This window comes from Atractosteus spatula, chromosome 22 (genome assembly GCF_055471065.1).
Source record: "Atractosteus spatula isolate fAtrSpa1 chromosome 22, fAtrSpa1.hap1, whole genome shotgun sequence".
Taxonomy (NCBI): Eukaryota; Metazoa; Chordata; class Actinopteri; order Semionotiformes; family Lepisosteidae; genus Atractosteus; species Atractosteus spatula.
This window is the reverse complement of record NC_142727.1, coordinates 8,084,415-8,099,922: the sequence shown is the minus strand read 5'-3', so window position 1 is coordinate 8,099,922 and position 15,508 is coordinate 8,084,415. Positions and strand designations below refer to the sequence as shown.

At 43.6% G+C, this 15,508-nt stretch overlaps 1 protein-coding gene across 1 annotated transcript; it reads left to right on the top strand.

Moving 5' to 3' along the window:
- Positions 1-665: 665 nt before the first annotated feature.
- ccdc15 (coiled-coil domain containing 15) lies at positions 666-13,158 on the top strand. Its single transcript, XM_088939768.1, has 10 exons — positions 666-881; positions 2,142-2,291; positions 2,711-2,902; positions 3,223-3,339; positions 4,144-4,302; positions 4,893-5,012; positions 5,928-6,031; positions 7,300-7,494; positions 9,144-9,292; positions 11,374-13,158. Exons 1-10 carry the CDS (start codon positions 681-683, stop codon positions 11,490-11,492), a joined length of 1,506 nt encoding a protein of 501 aa, XP_088795894.1. The 5' UTR covers positions 666-680; the 3' UTR covers positions 11,493-13,158.
- Positions 13,159-15,508: the final 2,350 nt, after the last annotated feature.

Below are 15,508 nucleotides of genomic sequence, written 5' to 3'. Positions count from 1 at the left end.
GGCTTTTCTTAGTGCCGCTGACCTTATGTTTGATACTGTAATTCGATTTTCTGGATAATCCACTTGGAAAATAACATGGTATCATAAAGCAAGCGCTTTGCCTATGTCACATTTATGCTTAATTCACTGGCATTGGTTTAAACAAGACAACGACTCTCCTTTCCAGTGATTTTAAACCGCGACATTATTTTTTGTACATTCTTCTGAGCAATAAAGCTCTGACCTCAACGTGGCTGTTCAGTTATTTCAATCATTTAAACAAAATTATTTTTCTTTTGTTATATTTTTGGACAGAAAATGCTTAATCAACTTACGACTATCAATTTCATATTCAAGTTATCTATACATAACAACACAAAACTATTAAAGTAGTTCTCCGGAACTAGGATCAATCAACAAGCGTTTCTTTCGAGAAGAGCTCAAGGACGCAAGGTAGGCGTGGTGTTTAGACGCTTGATTTTGATTGGCACCGATGAAAACGTATGGACAGGCAGGATGGCTGAGCTGTAACCAATTAGACGTTAGGAGGTGGGCTCTATGCCCGTTGCGAAGGCGGTGGCGTCCTTCCCTGCAGAAGTTTGAACTGTTAGTTTGGGAGGAGCGCCGATTCGTTGGGCGTTGTTTCGGTTTAACCGGCTAGGAGGCTGCTTTACCTTAGTGTAAGTTTAGAGGACCGGACGATGAGTCCGGCCGAGAAGCGAGCCACGGGCCCTGGCAGGGCATCAGTACACAGCCGCAAAAGCGAAAACCAGCCCGCCTCGATGAGACCCAAAGCACTGAGACTGGTCGTGAACCAGAAGGTGCTTGCCGAGAGGAACCAGGCAGTGATGCCCGTGGGAGCCTGGGTGGAGATCGGCCAAGACTACCAGGAGCACCCCGCTGTAAGTACTGTGGGAACAGGAGATTAGGCATCGATGTGTGAGACCGGTAGGGGTGGTGTCGAAATCATTACATTTAACGTGATTTAACATCCCGTAGCTCAGTGCTGCGCTGTAAATGTTGTCAATATTCCGTGCTTGGGTTGTCACGTTTTGTGTCGAAATTGTGATCGTACTGCATGTGAAAACAAACTAATGTAGTATTAAAAAGACTTGCACAGAGTAATGCGTATTCATACTGTCTCTGCAGTTCGCTGGCGAGATACTGGATGTAGATTTTTGACCGGTGGGTTGTCCTACACATACAGAAAGCGTTCTTGTCGGGACATTAGGGCATCATGGAAAAGTCGCGTTCAGCGCTTCCGAAGAGACGTGTTTAGTGACTTAATCGGCTTTCATTTGACAATAATAGTCAATAATAATAAACCCCGATGTGTCTATACTGGTCAGTTCTGTAGAGTCTATTCTACATGAGAAGTCGTCGACAGGTGGTGCTATAAGAGCATGCTACTCTTTTCATTGTTGTCATCAGAACAAATGAACAATTAATAATGATAATAATTGCATACGCTTATATAGCGCTTTTCTGGACACTCCACTCAAAGTGCTTTACAGGTGATGGGGACTCCCATGCAGCCCAACCTGGATGATGCACCAGTACTCTCTACACACATCAGCTATCAGTGGGGAGGAGAACAGGCCATGATTGGTACAGGCCAGGGAGAAGTTTAGCCAGAACACTGGGGTAACACCCCAGCAGCAACCTTAGCTTTCCCAGGAGTCTCCCTTCCTGGTAATGACCAGGCTCATACCTGCTGAGCTTCAGCGGGTTGTCAGTTGTGAATTGCAGGGTGATATGGCTGCTGGCAATATCATATAAAGCCCATTAGACATTTCTTCTTTCTTCAGGCGCCAATGTCTCTGTTTAATTTATGAACATTTCTCTGGAAGTTATCATTTTCATGAAGAAATACTGCTTCTGGTGATGATGTTACAAGGAATCGTTTGAAACAGCACAAAGATAATAGGTTGTGTTCTCGAATCAGTATTTGGACATTTTCTGAGTCGGGTTACAACAACATCTTCTTAAGCAGAGAAATTTGGGTTGAGGAATCTGGCCCGTTTGTAGCTTTAAGTCATCCTGGGAACTGAGACCCAGTGAGATGCAGCTGCTCCCGGTTGGGTGAGACCGAGAGCTGTGCCTCGGAGAAAATGGTTGGCGCAGCTGGGCGCGCGGTGATGCCTGCCCCCCCTGCCCGGCAGATTCAGGCCGTGCTGCTGGAGGAGATGCTGTCGGAAGTGAGCCGGGAGAAGACGGAGAGCCTGCGCAGGTTCCAGGCCGAGGTGCGGCGCCGCGTGGCCCAGCAGGCCCAGGCGCGGAAGAGGCGCCAGCTGCAGAAGTCCTACGAAGTGGTAAGACCACCCACATACAGTATCGATTAATTAACAGCTAACATCCTCCTTGCAGTTAATTAGCTGTCATTTCTATGTAACCTGCGAAACACTGCAGGCTCTGTTGTTCACACACCTTTCCAACAAACACCGATTCCACAGGCACTGGGCAGTGTTCCTTCAGCTGTTCTTTGATACTTGTATTTCTTGGCTGAAAGATGGATCAAAACACACAAATATACAGGGGATTTATGGAATACCAATACCCAAACCCAAAAGTATGGAATACCAATACCCAAAAATATGTTTTTACCATGTCTTATGTAGTGCCTTTGCCCTGGTTTATTTAAATCCCCGAACCTCTGGAGGAGAATTAAGGCCCGAGGGCTGGAAGCAGGCTGGCAGGGATGTGTTTCAGACTCTGTGTACTTGCCTTGTAGGCAGAGCATGAAGGAAGAGTTGTCCAGCAGTCATGTGATGCTGCCCAGCGCCTGACCCCCCGCAAGACCATGTGTACCTCCGACCACCAGGGGGAGCTGGCCATCTGCGGCCCTGGTTCCCGCTGGGTGAGCGCCCAGGGCCTGGGGGCTGGCGACACAGACAGTGGTGCCTTCCAGCAACAAGAACACCAGGTGAGAGCAGAGAGGGAATATGTCAGGGTTTGGACTCCTGGGGCAAATTCTGATCCTGGGAAGTATTAACAATGAACCTGAAGGGTACCTCTGTACCACCACATGTGGCTTGCAGCATTTATGTTGAATGCATTGTAACTCGGCAAATGTTACTCATAAATTTGTCTTGAGTGAGATGCACAACGATAAAATTAGTACAGAATACGTGGTGTAATGAAGTGATTCATCTGTTTAAGAATCGCAGCGAATGATGTGCTGCAAAAATCTCTTGTGAAGATGTGATCTGAAGGAAATATGATGTGTTTTTGTGTCTCTCTCAGCTCAGCAAAGTGCTGAAGCAGGTCAGGCGCAGACTGGCTTCCTGTCAGACCATCTCTGCCGGGATGCTAACATCGGAACTCCCAGGAGGCATCTGGAGTGTTTCGCCAACCAGGGATGTAAGTCTACACCCCGAAACCTTTCTGGCATGCTGGGTGCCGACTCTTTGTTTTGAATTAAGGGCACAGAATTAATTCTGCATTCTCTTTCATCGTCTGGTATTACTCAACTAAACATAGAACTAGAATCGCCATTGCGGAAACATCAGCTCAGTGCAGTGCAGCTTTTTTATATGCTTTTCCCCTAAAGATTTTCCTGAGTAAGCATATAAGCAAACATCTGCAAAGAGTTTTTGATAAAGTGCTAGCCAAGTGCCCTATCAGAGCACTCTCATGTGATCGTCTCATTTCTTAATCTTTGCTCTTGTGCTGAAGTTTTCATTTCCTTCTAACTTTCTCTCCCCTGACCTGGATTAGAGAAGTGTTCTTCTGTTGTGGTGTTTCTTTTAATCTAACAATAATCTAACAGCTCACCTTCAGCCCTTCTTACATTTTGCTGTGTGTGCAAAAAAACACAGATCTCTTTTGCAGTGGTCTGTTGAGGTCTTTTCATGTTAATTAATATAACTGACCAGCTGATTAGATTGTTTCTTTAGTTTAATCTTACTTTCAAATGAGATGTAAAGACTTTTTCTAAGAATTTAATACAGCGACCATGATTTTAATAATGCTGCTCCTGGTTATTCTACTTGACCTATGCTTCTACTGTCACAATACTCTTTTTGTTGTTTGTTTTGAGTTGAAATTCAGCCAAAGTGCAGCTCCAAGGAGATTTTCAGTTTTCAGTCTGGTAAATTGAGTGTAGCTGTAGAAAATGCCTTGCAAGAAGCTTATACCTGCTGGCATCTTTCTCGCACTGTCTAGAAGCCAGTATCCCGTCTGCCACCCCCTGCTGGAGAAGGGGAGGAGGAGCCAGAGGAGGAGGTCCCACTGAGTGGCCAGCATGATCTCCCTTTGGGCCTGCAGAAGGCAGGGCCCCCTGAGGGCCACAGTGGCAAGACGGTCACCTTCCAGAGCCAGCAGGTGAGTGGACAGGGCTGCTGTCCGGGTCCCCTGAGGCTCTGTGCCAGCAGACACACATGCCTTTCAGTTCACACAATGTTCTTAATTATTTTTTTGGTTTGATGCGCCTCAGCAGTTTATATAGTTTGCTATTAGATCACACTTGATAAACTTGGGCACGGCTACCAACAGCAACTTGACAGGGTGTTCAAGTCCATATGCACTGCGACTTACAAACTCCAATTCTAAAAACCTTTCAGAAATAAGTGTGAGATTGTTTTTATCTGCTCAATCCTCGGGTTGGAAGGGCTCCCAGAACACAGCACCACCAGCAGCGGCTAAAATATTTGCCTCTTCCCTTTGTGTGGTAAATAAGTCACTTGCAAATGCATACTGTAGATGACCCGGCTTTAATAAAAAGGGAAAGTTTCAAATTTAAATGCATGGGTTTCAAAGCTTTCAGAGAAGCTGGAAAACTAACACTGGTATGTAAACAGAATTCAGTTTTTAAACATTTAGACTCACCACCTTTCTCTCTTGTGCAGTGCATGGTGTTGCTAGTTGCTAGTCCTGTTTGTGACCCCTCGAGTTTGCTCTCCTCTGTCTCTTAGGTATGTGAGCGGATGTTGAGAGAGCCCTATCCCACTGGTCCCAGCCCGGGATTCAGCACAGACTACAGAGCGACCCAGGTCCTCTGGCCCAGAGAGGATCAGGAGGAGCTCAAGAGACAGGTAAATACAGGCAGGCTCCACTCCTTACTCTGGACTGACGGAGTGGGTTTGAGTTGGACACTGCTGTTGTACTCTCTCTAACCTGACTACTCCAGCTCCCCATTACTCACAAAAAGGGGCTCAGTCTGAGTCTGAAAGGTGAGAGTATTCCCGACTGTGGCTATGGGGTCAGCAGTGCTGGGATAACCCTGCAATGGAACACAGGGTCCCATCCAAGGGAGGTATCATGTGCTCTCAGTCCTCTTAACACCAGAGGACAAGCTGATAGCCCTGATATTCCTGTCCAGTCATTCAGCCTAGGAAAGTCATATAAACTAGATCTCAATTGAAGGGTTTTGACATTTTCCTTAATATGTGTGCTGCTGAATGCATATAAAAAAATAACAAGAGATCATCTATTTCAGTTCCTTCTCCTATGTGCATGAGTAACGGAAGGCACAGATGTTTTTTTTTATAATTGAGTTGTTTCAGTTCCTTCTCTGAGTATCAGTAAAGTTATGTGTATGCTGTAAAGCTAAAGATTTTTTTTTCCATTATGCCTGCAGGTCACAAGTAAATACTAAAGCAAGGAAATACTAAATAATGAAGGACCTACAGAATTTAGTATGCTCTGGCTTTAATACTGCAGTCTCTTTGCATCTTTTTTTACATGGATGTTCCATAAAATGTTTATATTTACTAAATCTTTACTTGAACACACCTGCTTCAGAGGGGCAAACAAAGCCCTGGTGTCAGTGGAAGCTTTGCATGTCCTGTTTGTCACAGTGTCATGAATGATGACAGCTGTATTTCTTTGTGGCCAGGCCATGTGTGCCATGCCATACTGCTTGGGATATAAGAAGGCAAAAGCTTAAGGAGAAGTTTTGAAAACAAAGCCCCGATCGTCCCTCAGCAGCAGATCTCTGGTTCTTCCAGCGTCAGTCTCAGTTCCTGATGTACCGCCGCCTCTTCATGGACATGGAGAGGGAGCAGGTGAAGGAGCAGAGGCGCCACAGGGAGCACCTGCAGAGAATTGCTAGGTGGGGTCATCCACAGTTGTATTTAACGTTTCCCCCCTCAACAGCAGTGTCGTACTTACACAATAATCTGCCCTACAGCTTCCGCTGAATTGGACTGGTTCGGTATTACATGGACAGGTCTAAGGAGCAAGGAAAAACATTAGCCAGTCATCCTGCAACTCACAACCCACTGAAGCTCAGCAGGTGTGAGGCTGGTCAGTACCTGGATGGGGGACTCCTGGGAAAGCTAAGGCTGCTGCTGGAATTGGTGTTAGTGAGGCCAGTAGGGAGTGCTCGCTGTATGGTCTGTGTGGGTCCTGATGTCCCAGTTTAGTGATGGAGACACTATACTGTAAAGACGCCGAACTTTACATGAGATGTAAAACTGAGGTCCTAACTCTCTATGTTCATTAAAAATCCCAGGTCATTTCTTGAGAGGAGTAGGGGTGTTATCCTGGTCTTCTGCCCAAATTTCCTCCTCGCCCTTACCAATCATAGCCTCCTAATAATCCCCATCGATGAATTGGCTTCATCATTATGTTCGCCTCCCTACTGATAGCACCACTTTGGCTGCCTTCGTATCCTCCAGGTGGAGGCTAGTCATTGGTGGTGGTGGAGGGGAGTCCCCATTACCTGTGAAGTGCTTTAAGTGGAGTGTCCAGAGAAGCCCTATAAAATTGTAAGGAATTATTATTAAACACATCCCAGAGACCCGTGTCCACCCCCTCCCCTGCATTTTATCAACTTCTGCAATGAACCCTGTTTATCTCGTGCTCTCTTCTCCCTTTCTCTTAGAGGGGAGGAGTGACAATCAGTGTGATAAATTATGCTGCCTTTTTACATAGATGAATACTAGAGCTGCATGCAATATATACTGTATATATGGTGGAACTGAAAAGAAAACCTTTAAAGATATGGAGATATAAGAGATTTAGAGATATAGTTTATTAAATCTTAAACTGTACAGTGACACGAGTCACAAGTAAAACTGAAAAATATACACTAAATGCAGACAGTTAAAGTAAGTCATATTAATGGTTGCTGCATATTAATAGTCCATTTGAAAATGGTTTTGTTTGTGATAGATACAGCACTAAAAATAGGGGTTTGATGCTTATTTTTTGTGTAAGTTGCTTTGTCTCTCACCATCTAGCTACATGGGCAAATCATCATCCTGGCCCCTCGATCTGAAATGTGAACTTCAAGTCAAGACTTTGTGTTGCTCCAGTTATAATTAACAAATGTCTGTGAAAAGTATCTCAGCATGAGCCTCTTCTCTGCTCCTGCAGGATCAAGGCAGACAAGGAGCGACAGAGGAGGGAGGAGGAGAGGCGAATGGAGAGACTGCCAGAGCCCGAAGGAGAGGGGAGAGACCCCACAGAGAGGGAGTGCGAGGTCCTGGAGCGACTCAGGCTGGAGGAAGAGGAGGCCCAGGAGGAGAAGGAGAGGAAGGAGAAAGCACAGAAAGACAGGGAGGTCACCAGGTACCCCTTCACGCAGTCACAGGAAATGAGCAGTCACAGGAGATGCCATAGCCCTGTTGTTTGGCATGGGGAGGATCAGTACTACCTCCTGGTCAGTCCCTGCCTGTAGAAAACTCTGATTATTACTCACCCCAGTGTCGTGGCCAAACTTCCCCCTGGCCTTTCCCAATCATGGCCTCCTAATGATCCCCATCTCTGAACTGGCTTCATCATTCTGATCTCCTCCCCACTGAGAGCTGGTGTGTGGTGAGCATACTGGGGCTGCACACTGGTGGTGGTGGAACGGATCCCCAATACCTGTAAAGCACTTTGAGTGCAGTTTCCAGAGGATTTTTTTTTATTATTATTCACCTAGAGAATTTATTTAAAATTAGTTACAGCAACCTTTAATTTGGGATTTAAAATAACATGATGAAGACCTTTATGAATTATCTTTAAATTAAACGCAACCAGGGAAATTTAAGTGGAAATGTAACTTGGCATGTTATACTGTACGTGATTGGACACAGGTGTTGATATATTATTCCTAAACTGGTTAATACTCTTCTTAAGAGGACAGTATCAAGTGTGCTATAAAATAAGTTGAGTATGCACTTATTTAACCTTTTAATAGCTGAGAAGCTTACAACAGTGAAATCAGTTATGGAAAATTGATGTATCATCAACTTAACGCATAAAACTGTCTTTATCAAATGTTTTATTAGGGGAAAAATGCAAAGGGAAATTTGCAGAGCATAAGATTATAGGGAAGCAAATCCCATTTTTATAGGAGACTATTAATGCTTTATTATTAGGCTTTAATCTGTGTTTCTATTGCCTTAACGTACTACTAGTGTTTAGGAAGTCCACAGCTTCAGATGATTTCCTCATAATTACCTCATGAACAACTCAACGTCTGTCTCAAGAAAACAGCTTTATCTTTGCTTTTGTTGAGCTCCAAAGGCCTTTAGTATTTGATTTGTGCTGGCAGCTGATATGTTAAATCAAGTCATGAAGTTATCAGTTAACATTGATTTTACCTCAGCAGTCCTCCGAAACTTTAACTTTACATAATTGAAGGGGGTACAATGAGTTCTTTATTCTTTTAATTAAAAAAGCACTCAAGTGCTCGGTATCGGAGGTATGCAGTAGCCTTGCTTGAGCAGTAGTTTACTTGATGTCAACTGGGAGTCCTTCAGGCTGATACCACAAAGGCTGAGCATGGTTTCTAGGGATTCTCAGTTAAAACCACAAATGGTATGCTTTAGCCATCTGAAAGTGAATGGCACTGTGCTTGATAATGTCACTGTGCAATGATAATGCATTTCCCCCTGCATCTGAAGCAAAGCTGTGCACTAATTTATTCATGCTAACATGGTTAGTTGAGCTACATGTCAACTGCACCTCTTCTTTGATCATTGAGCACTCGGTCATTCTAACAAGTGGTTATTAAAGATGTTGTAATAAATGAACTAATTCAAAAGGTAACAAAATGACATCTGCTGTTTAGTCTTGGGTGATGGGTCATCTTAGACTGTTAAATCAAAACTAAATATTGGGAAGCTGTTCCAGATTGGTGGAGGTTATAAAGGAATTGTCATTGGCATGTTTTCTAATAAATCCAGAAAGTAAAATTGGTTTAGTGAGAGTCCGCTTCTGCTCTGGCACAGGTTCATGGAGGCTCTGCGGGCTCAGATGAGTGAGAAGATGAAGCTCGAGAAGGCTGAGCTGCCCCCTCTCTGCTGTTGTGGAGACGGCTTCTGGGATACACACCCCGACACATGTGCCAACAACTGTGTCTTCTACAGGAACCCCAAAGGTACAGTCAGGGCCAAGTACAGTCCTTCCCGTTGTTGTCATCTGGAGCAGGGAGGGACGAACTCCACCCCCCCCAGCTGCGCTGAAATCCGAAAACAGGAGGACCCCCTCCCCCTCTCTATTTCTCTCGGTCTTTCTCATGCTGGTTTGAGCATCGGAAACAAGTCAACCCCATGTGAGATGTCTTGAGGTGTTTAAAAATCCTTGCCTTTACTGGAATGTGGATTCTGTAGTTCTTGCTGGAGCTTCGCAAAGCCTGCCGTAGTCAGAGGAAATACCTGAGGGTCTCTGTCAGGTGTTTTTGTGATCTATGATGATCATCAAATCAATGCTAGCATGATATTTAGTACAGAAGTCATTTAAACCTAAAACCTGTAAGGGAGAATAAGGCAATAACAGATTTTTGGGGTTGTATTTATAATAATAATAATAATAATAATAATTGCTTACAATTATATAGCGCTTTTCTGGACACTCCACTCAAAGCACTTTACAGGTAATGGGGATCCCCTCCACCACCACCAATGTGCAGCCCCACCTGGATGATGCGACGGCAGCCATAGTGCGCCAGAACGCTCACCACACATCAGCTATCAGTGGGGAGGAGAGCAGAGTAATGAAGCCAGTTCATAGATGGGGATTATTAGGAGGCCATGATTGGTAAGGGCCAATGGGAAATTTGACCAGGAGGCCGGGGTTACACCCCTACTCTTTTCGAGAAACGCCCTGGGATTTTTAATGACCGCAGAGAGTCAGGACCTCGGTTTTACGTCTCATCCGAAGGACGACGCCTGTTTACAGTGTAGTGTACCTGTCACTATACAGGGGCATTAGGACCCACATGGACCGCAGGGTAAGCGCCCCCTGCTGGCCCCACTAACACCTCTTCCAGCAGCAGCCTTAGTTTTTCCCAGGAGGTCTCCCATCCAGGTACTGACCCGGCTCACACCTGCTTCAGTGGGGCTGCCACTAACACCTCTTCCAATTTAAATTGTCAGGTTCCCATCACACAGCTTGTATCGTATTGCACAGCCGAGCTACTGAAACTGCAGCCCTTCCAGTCCACTCTGCGTATACTGCAGTACTTTGATACAACCGGCTCCTCAATGGCTCTTCCTAAATTTCGATTGAGCTACAAGGTCTGAGCTGGCTGTAGCCACATTTAATCATGGAGTCGATTGGATGGGCTGCAATTTGAGTATCCCCGTTGTGCTGCGCTGCTGTTTTAATTAAACGGATCTGTTTCCTCCTTACATTTGGTCACTGTGACAACATACTGTAATTCCATAAAACATATCATTCAGGAGCAATAAAATAACGTTGCCTCTACAATGCGGTAATGAAACTTTTTTTATTACAGAGGTAATAAAACTTTTTTCAGTGGGTGTAAAAAATGCAGCTGCTGTAGCTTTAAAATTAAACTATTAAGCTTGTATTTTATTTTTATTTTATTATGTTATTTTTCCTTTTAAAAGTTTTTGGCTCCTGAAATGTGATTGTGAAGATAAAAACTAACTGGAAGAGAAAAGAGATACTGAAATATTTTATTTAGGTACATGTGATAAATCGTACCAATTTGATGAACTGAATCTTGTGCAACACAATCTTCCCTCAATGATTCAACAGCAAGTAAGTGTGAAATTACGTAATGATGTGGATATTTTTATTAGATGACTTAGCCTGGCCCCTGCTAGAGTTTGTGAGGCCTGGATTGATCACTGGAGGGTGTTTAAAGTCAAATGACAAGGTGTACAGTGAATGCTGTAAATTAGCCCCACTTGGAAATGGATTCCAGGATTCACAGAACACAAAAACATCGATCTGAATTCAGTCACTATTACACACAAAATCATGCAAGTGCACCTCTCCAAACTCATTTTGCCCTAAGAAACCCATTTAAATCTTAGTGCATCTCCAGGCTTACATGTGTGGTAAGTGAAAGCCTAAATTTGCATGGAGCCCATCAGAAGCAGTGGATTCCCTCTCTCATGAGTAGGTTGGGCAAATGTTCCAAAACAGACCCGTGTCGTCAATCCCCCCCACAGCAGCTAACCTGCACCTCTTCTCCCCCCTCCCTTCCAGCTTATGCCCGAGCGCTGCAGTCGGTGCTGTCCTGCTGTGATCTGTGGGAGGCGAACCCAGGCCAGCGAGCGTCGGCAAGGAGGATCGCTTCCGTGCACGCGCAGCCCCCCAGGAAGTAGACTCTGGAGCAGGGATGGGGCTGCAGCCCGTCTCAGTAAAAACCGGCCTGCGGCAAGTGCGCAGGACACGGCATTTCAGATTCCTTCTTTTTTGTTGTAATCTGAACCATTTCTTTAACGATTTTGAGGTTCCTACTCCCAACACCCCCAGCATGTACGTTGTCAGGGCAGTGAATGGGTCCGATGGCAGAGCATTGTCCTTGTGACCCCCTGTTGGTCCCAACTCTCCTGGGAAAAGGTGGTACGTCATGGTCAGTTCCCTCATTGAGAAGGGACAAAGACTGTCGGACGTGTATTAATGAACCAATTTGTCTTAGTTTAGTTGTGTTTGCATCCAGTTTTACCTTTTCCTTGTTCCTGTTTTCTAGGATGATTAATAGGAGACTCATGTATCTCAAGAGGCCGTTTTTTGATGCTGTTAGCTGGAGAGGAATCACGCCAGTTAGCTAGACTGATCGTGGAGCGCCCACACCATGTGAAGGAGTACCTACTGAGAGACAATTGTTTAGTCTCTTAGAGAGTTCCGGTGGCCAGTTGTGTTGAAAACTCCTTAAGTTTCCCTTTAACAGGTTGTGGAGTTTATTTCACAGAGCATCTGAACACTTAAGGTCAATGTGCTTGTTAAGGAAAAGGGTCTCCATGCTTAATATGTAATATAACCACTTTCATACCAAAATGTAAAAGTAAGGGAAAAGCCCACGTTATGTCCCATTGTTTCTGAGGGCTGTAAAGTAGTAGGAGACCAGGCCATTTCCTCAGTGTGCTGCGCTGTGGGATAGAAGATGTTAGTGTTGGTGCCTGTGCCTCTGGTATGCTGATGAAAGCAACAGCATATCTGGCTAATATGTCACTTCAGACAGCCTCAAACGGTTCACATGCAATAACTGGTAGATAAAAAATGAAATCAACAAAAGGAAATGTGAATCAGGCCACAAATAGTAGCAAAAAACTACCTGCATTTTATGGGTTGGTTGAGATGTCCATAACCGTGTGTGCTGTGGGTGAACTGACCATCTCTTAGGACAATGCTCTAGTTTTGTAGTAGAGTGATATATAATTACCTGTTTATTTATGTGTTTCATGTAACAGCCGCAGAACCTGAAAACATTCATAAGCCAGTTAAGGAAACTAAGATGTAGATAAATTCTGTTATCACTGAAAGTTTTACAACACCTTTGTTTGGTGACCAAAGTCTGCTGTTGATTGCTAAACTAAACAGACTGCAACTAAAAGTGCAAACTACTGTAAACCTGATATGTGTTGCGAATGTGGTGGATTAGAAATGTTGAATTCTGACTATGGACGCGTGACATGTAGCAGAAATGAATTTAATACTTTGTTTCTTTCATGCTGGTCATTTTTTGTTTGGTCCGGTGAAAGGGACTGGTGAACACAAGGATACCCAATACAGAATACAATCTCAAAAACAATTCACATGTATCAACACCTCCTGTTACGAGAGTGAAACGCTGCATCTGCACATTTGCAGCTATATGAAGCTATGAGACTCATTTTGATGAAGAAATTCCCATCATTAATGAATGTTTAAAATCAGGGTGGTATTCTTTGCTTGTTGTGTTTTGTGAAATAGTTGCCAAAGCTTTTGTGTTGTTGGTTTTGTTTAAATCTTCAAAAATTCAATATCTATTAAAAAGAAGATCATTTTTATAGAAGTGGTTCTTATAGTGTTTTTTGTGAAAACAGATAATGCCGTTCTGCCCTCTTTTAGTAATGATAATATTTTTTCATTTTTTTCTGTTCTCTTAGCTGTTAGCCTTGTAGACTCATGTTGGCTCCTTTTGCTTAATTTTTATTTTTCTTTTATTGCAGAAATCTGACAGAGCAATATCTCAAATTTACCCTGTGCCTCTTACTTTTCCCATATTCTGAAAAATATTATTATAAATGTGGGGGTTACGAAACTGGTGAAATTCAGGATTTGACCAAGCAGTTTAGTCAGTCAGTGAAACAATTATTCATAACCCCCAACTTGTACGTGATTTCTAACCATATACCTGAGCGGCTGGAATAACTAGAGGCTTGTGAATTCTTTATTCTCTGCCACAGCTTTGTTGAGAGGAGTAATAATAAAAGTTACATTATATACAGTATTTACAGACAAGGTGTTTCAGAGGCCTATCATTCTGGTCACCCAGAAAGCCCCAGACTGCTACTAAGCACTAAATTCTTAATATGCCTACAGAGGCCACACAAGAGATGAGCTGCCTTCTAACTAAATACAATGCAACCTACAGTGAGATCTCTCTTTATGCACCCTGGATGCCACAAAATAAATGAGAGCCTATATCCCTATCCATAAAATGCACCCTTATCAGGAAAGACATTTCTAACTGGAAACCCAAGTTCCCTAAAAACGCAGAATAGCATGCTCTAATAAGGTTCAAATACTTTGGTCCAGTCAGGTTTTGTTTTGGATGATCAAGAAGTAGGGGCTCTCGCCTGGCGCAAGCTTCAAGTCCCAACTCCTCTGGGCTCCTGTTCCTTTTTCCTGCTCTCCTTGTTTCTTCTTTTTTCTTTCCCCCTTTCTCTCTCCTACTGCTGTCTTAATGTGAACTTCTACTGAGTCTTTCTGCCCTGCTCCTTTGCAGTCTTTAATCCACAACTTGCCTAGGCATACTAGATCAACTTTACTATTGTTTTTGCTTAAGGGACTCCCCAGACCTCGGCACACATCTTCTCTGCTTTGAAGCTAGAAGTGTTTACTCTTCCCAGTGTCACAAACTTGATCTGAAAATCTAAGTCACGCTTCTCAGTCACCCAAAGGGATATTTACAAAACAGCAGATGTATTTTACATAGGACCAACACAATTCAAGACGTGGAACTACTCCCTTTACTGCAGTGCTTCTTAATCTGGGAAACACAGCCACCCTGGGGGTGTGAGACAGGTCAGATTTTACAGGAGGTAAATCATCTAAAACGCAAATTGAGAACAGGCAGATACAGTAAAGTACATCTACTTTGTTTCAGCAAACCTAGGGATATTTAAGGTAAATCTAAAAAAGTGTTTGAAAATTAAAAAATGCATCATTCTGTCTTTTCATTCTATAGGCAGGATATAACTTAGATCTAAATAACTAAGCGGCTACAACCATTGTCATGTAGGGATGTAAGCGTCCCGCTTACTGGCCTTGTCTGGTGGAAAATATGAATCTTATCTGAGCAGTTTTAGTTCCCTAAGTCAAAATGGGAAGTCATGTCACGTTCCCCTCTCCTTGCCTCTAATTCTATAATTATGTGGTTCTTGCAGCAACTGCAATTGCTGTGTGTTTCTCAGAGCTGCTACATCCAGGTGACTCAGACTGGGGTGAGAGGGACTCAAAATACTTCAGTATTGTTCACGGTTGTCCACAAATCTGAAGGATTACTGTAAATGGCAGTCTGATCCTTGCAGAGGTTCTGGGATTATGTGTGTCCTGTTGCAGGAGCTTCAGATAACCAGCGCTTAAGGCTCGGGTTTGCTCAGCTGCTTGCTGTGTTTTAGCATCCTGTGCATTTACCTGTTCCTTCTATGAAGTATCAATTTTTTTTTTAACTGTCTTTAATAAAACAGGACATTTCACAGCCCAGATACTGTACATTCACAGCATAATAAAGAGAGCAATAGAATAACGGGCAGCTCTGTTCAAGATGCTGTTTAAGAGAGTGAAACTACCAAAACCTGCATACAAATAGGAGGCCATGACATTTATCTTTTATCGAGGCTGGGCATCATAAGAAATAACATTTGATTGTGCATCTGTGTATAGAGTGCACCATGTCACGGTTTCCCCTAAACCAACTCGTTAAGTGCATTTCTGTATGTTTCAATAACCTCTTGCAAATGTGATGGATTTCAGACTTCTGCTTCTCTAGGCACTCGGAAATTTTTACTAAGTCTGCGTAGCAAAGACAATGATGTTTTTTAAATGCGTTGGCAAAGCAGTTTCCTCCTGTGGAGAAAAGTACTTGGGCCTTTCGGGTCTGAAATGCAATCGAATCCCTTTCTGCTGACAA

Bases quoted from the DNA above. Each gene is read 5' to 3' on its own strand.
- ccdc15 (XM_088939768.1), top strand. From the start codon at position 681: ATGAGTCCGGCCGAGAAGCGAGCCACGGGCCCTGGCAGGGCATCAGTA. The intron at 3,340-4,143 runs GTAAGTCTACAC...CGCACTGTCTAG, and splicing joins GTGTTTCGCCAACCAGGGAT to AAGCCAGTATCCCGTCTGCC. The intron at 7,495-9,143 runs GTACCCCTTCAC...GCTCTGGCACAG, and splicing joins AAAGACAGGGAGGTCACCAG to GTTCATGGAGGCTCTGCGGG.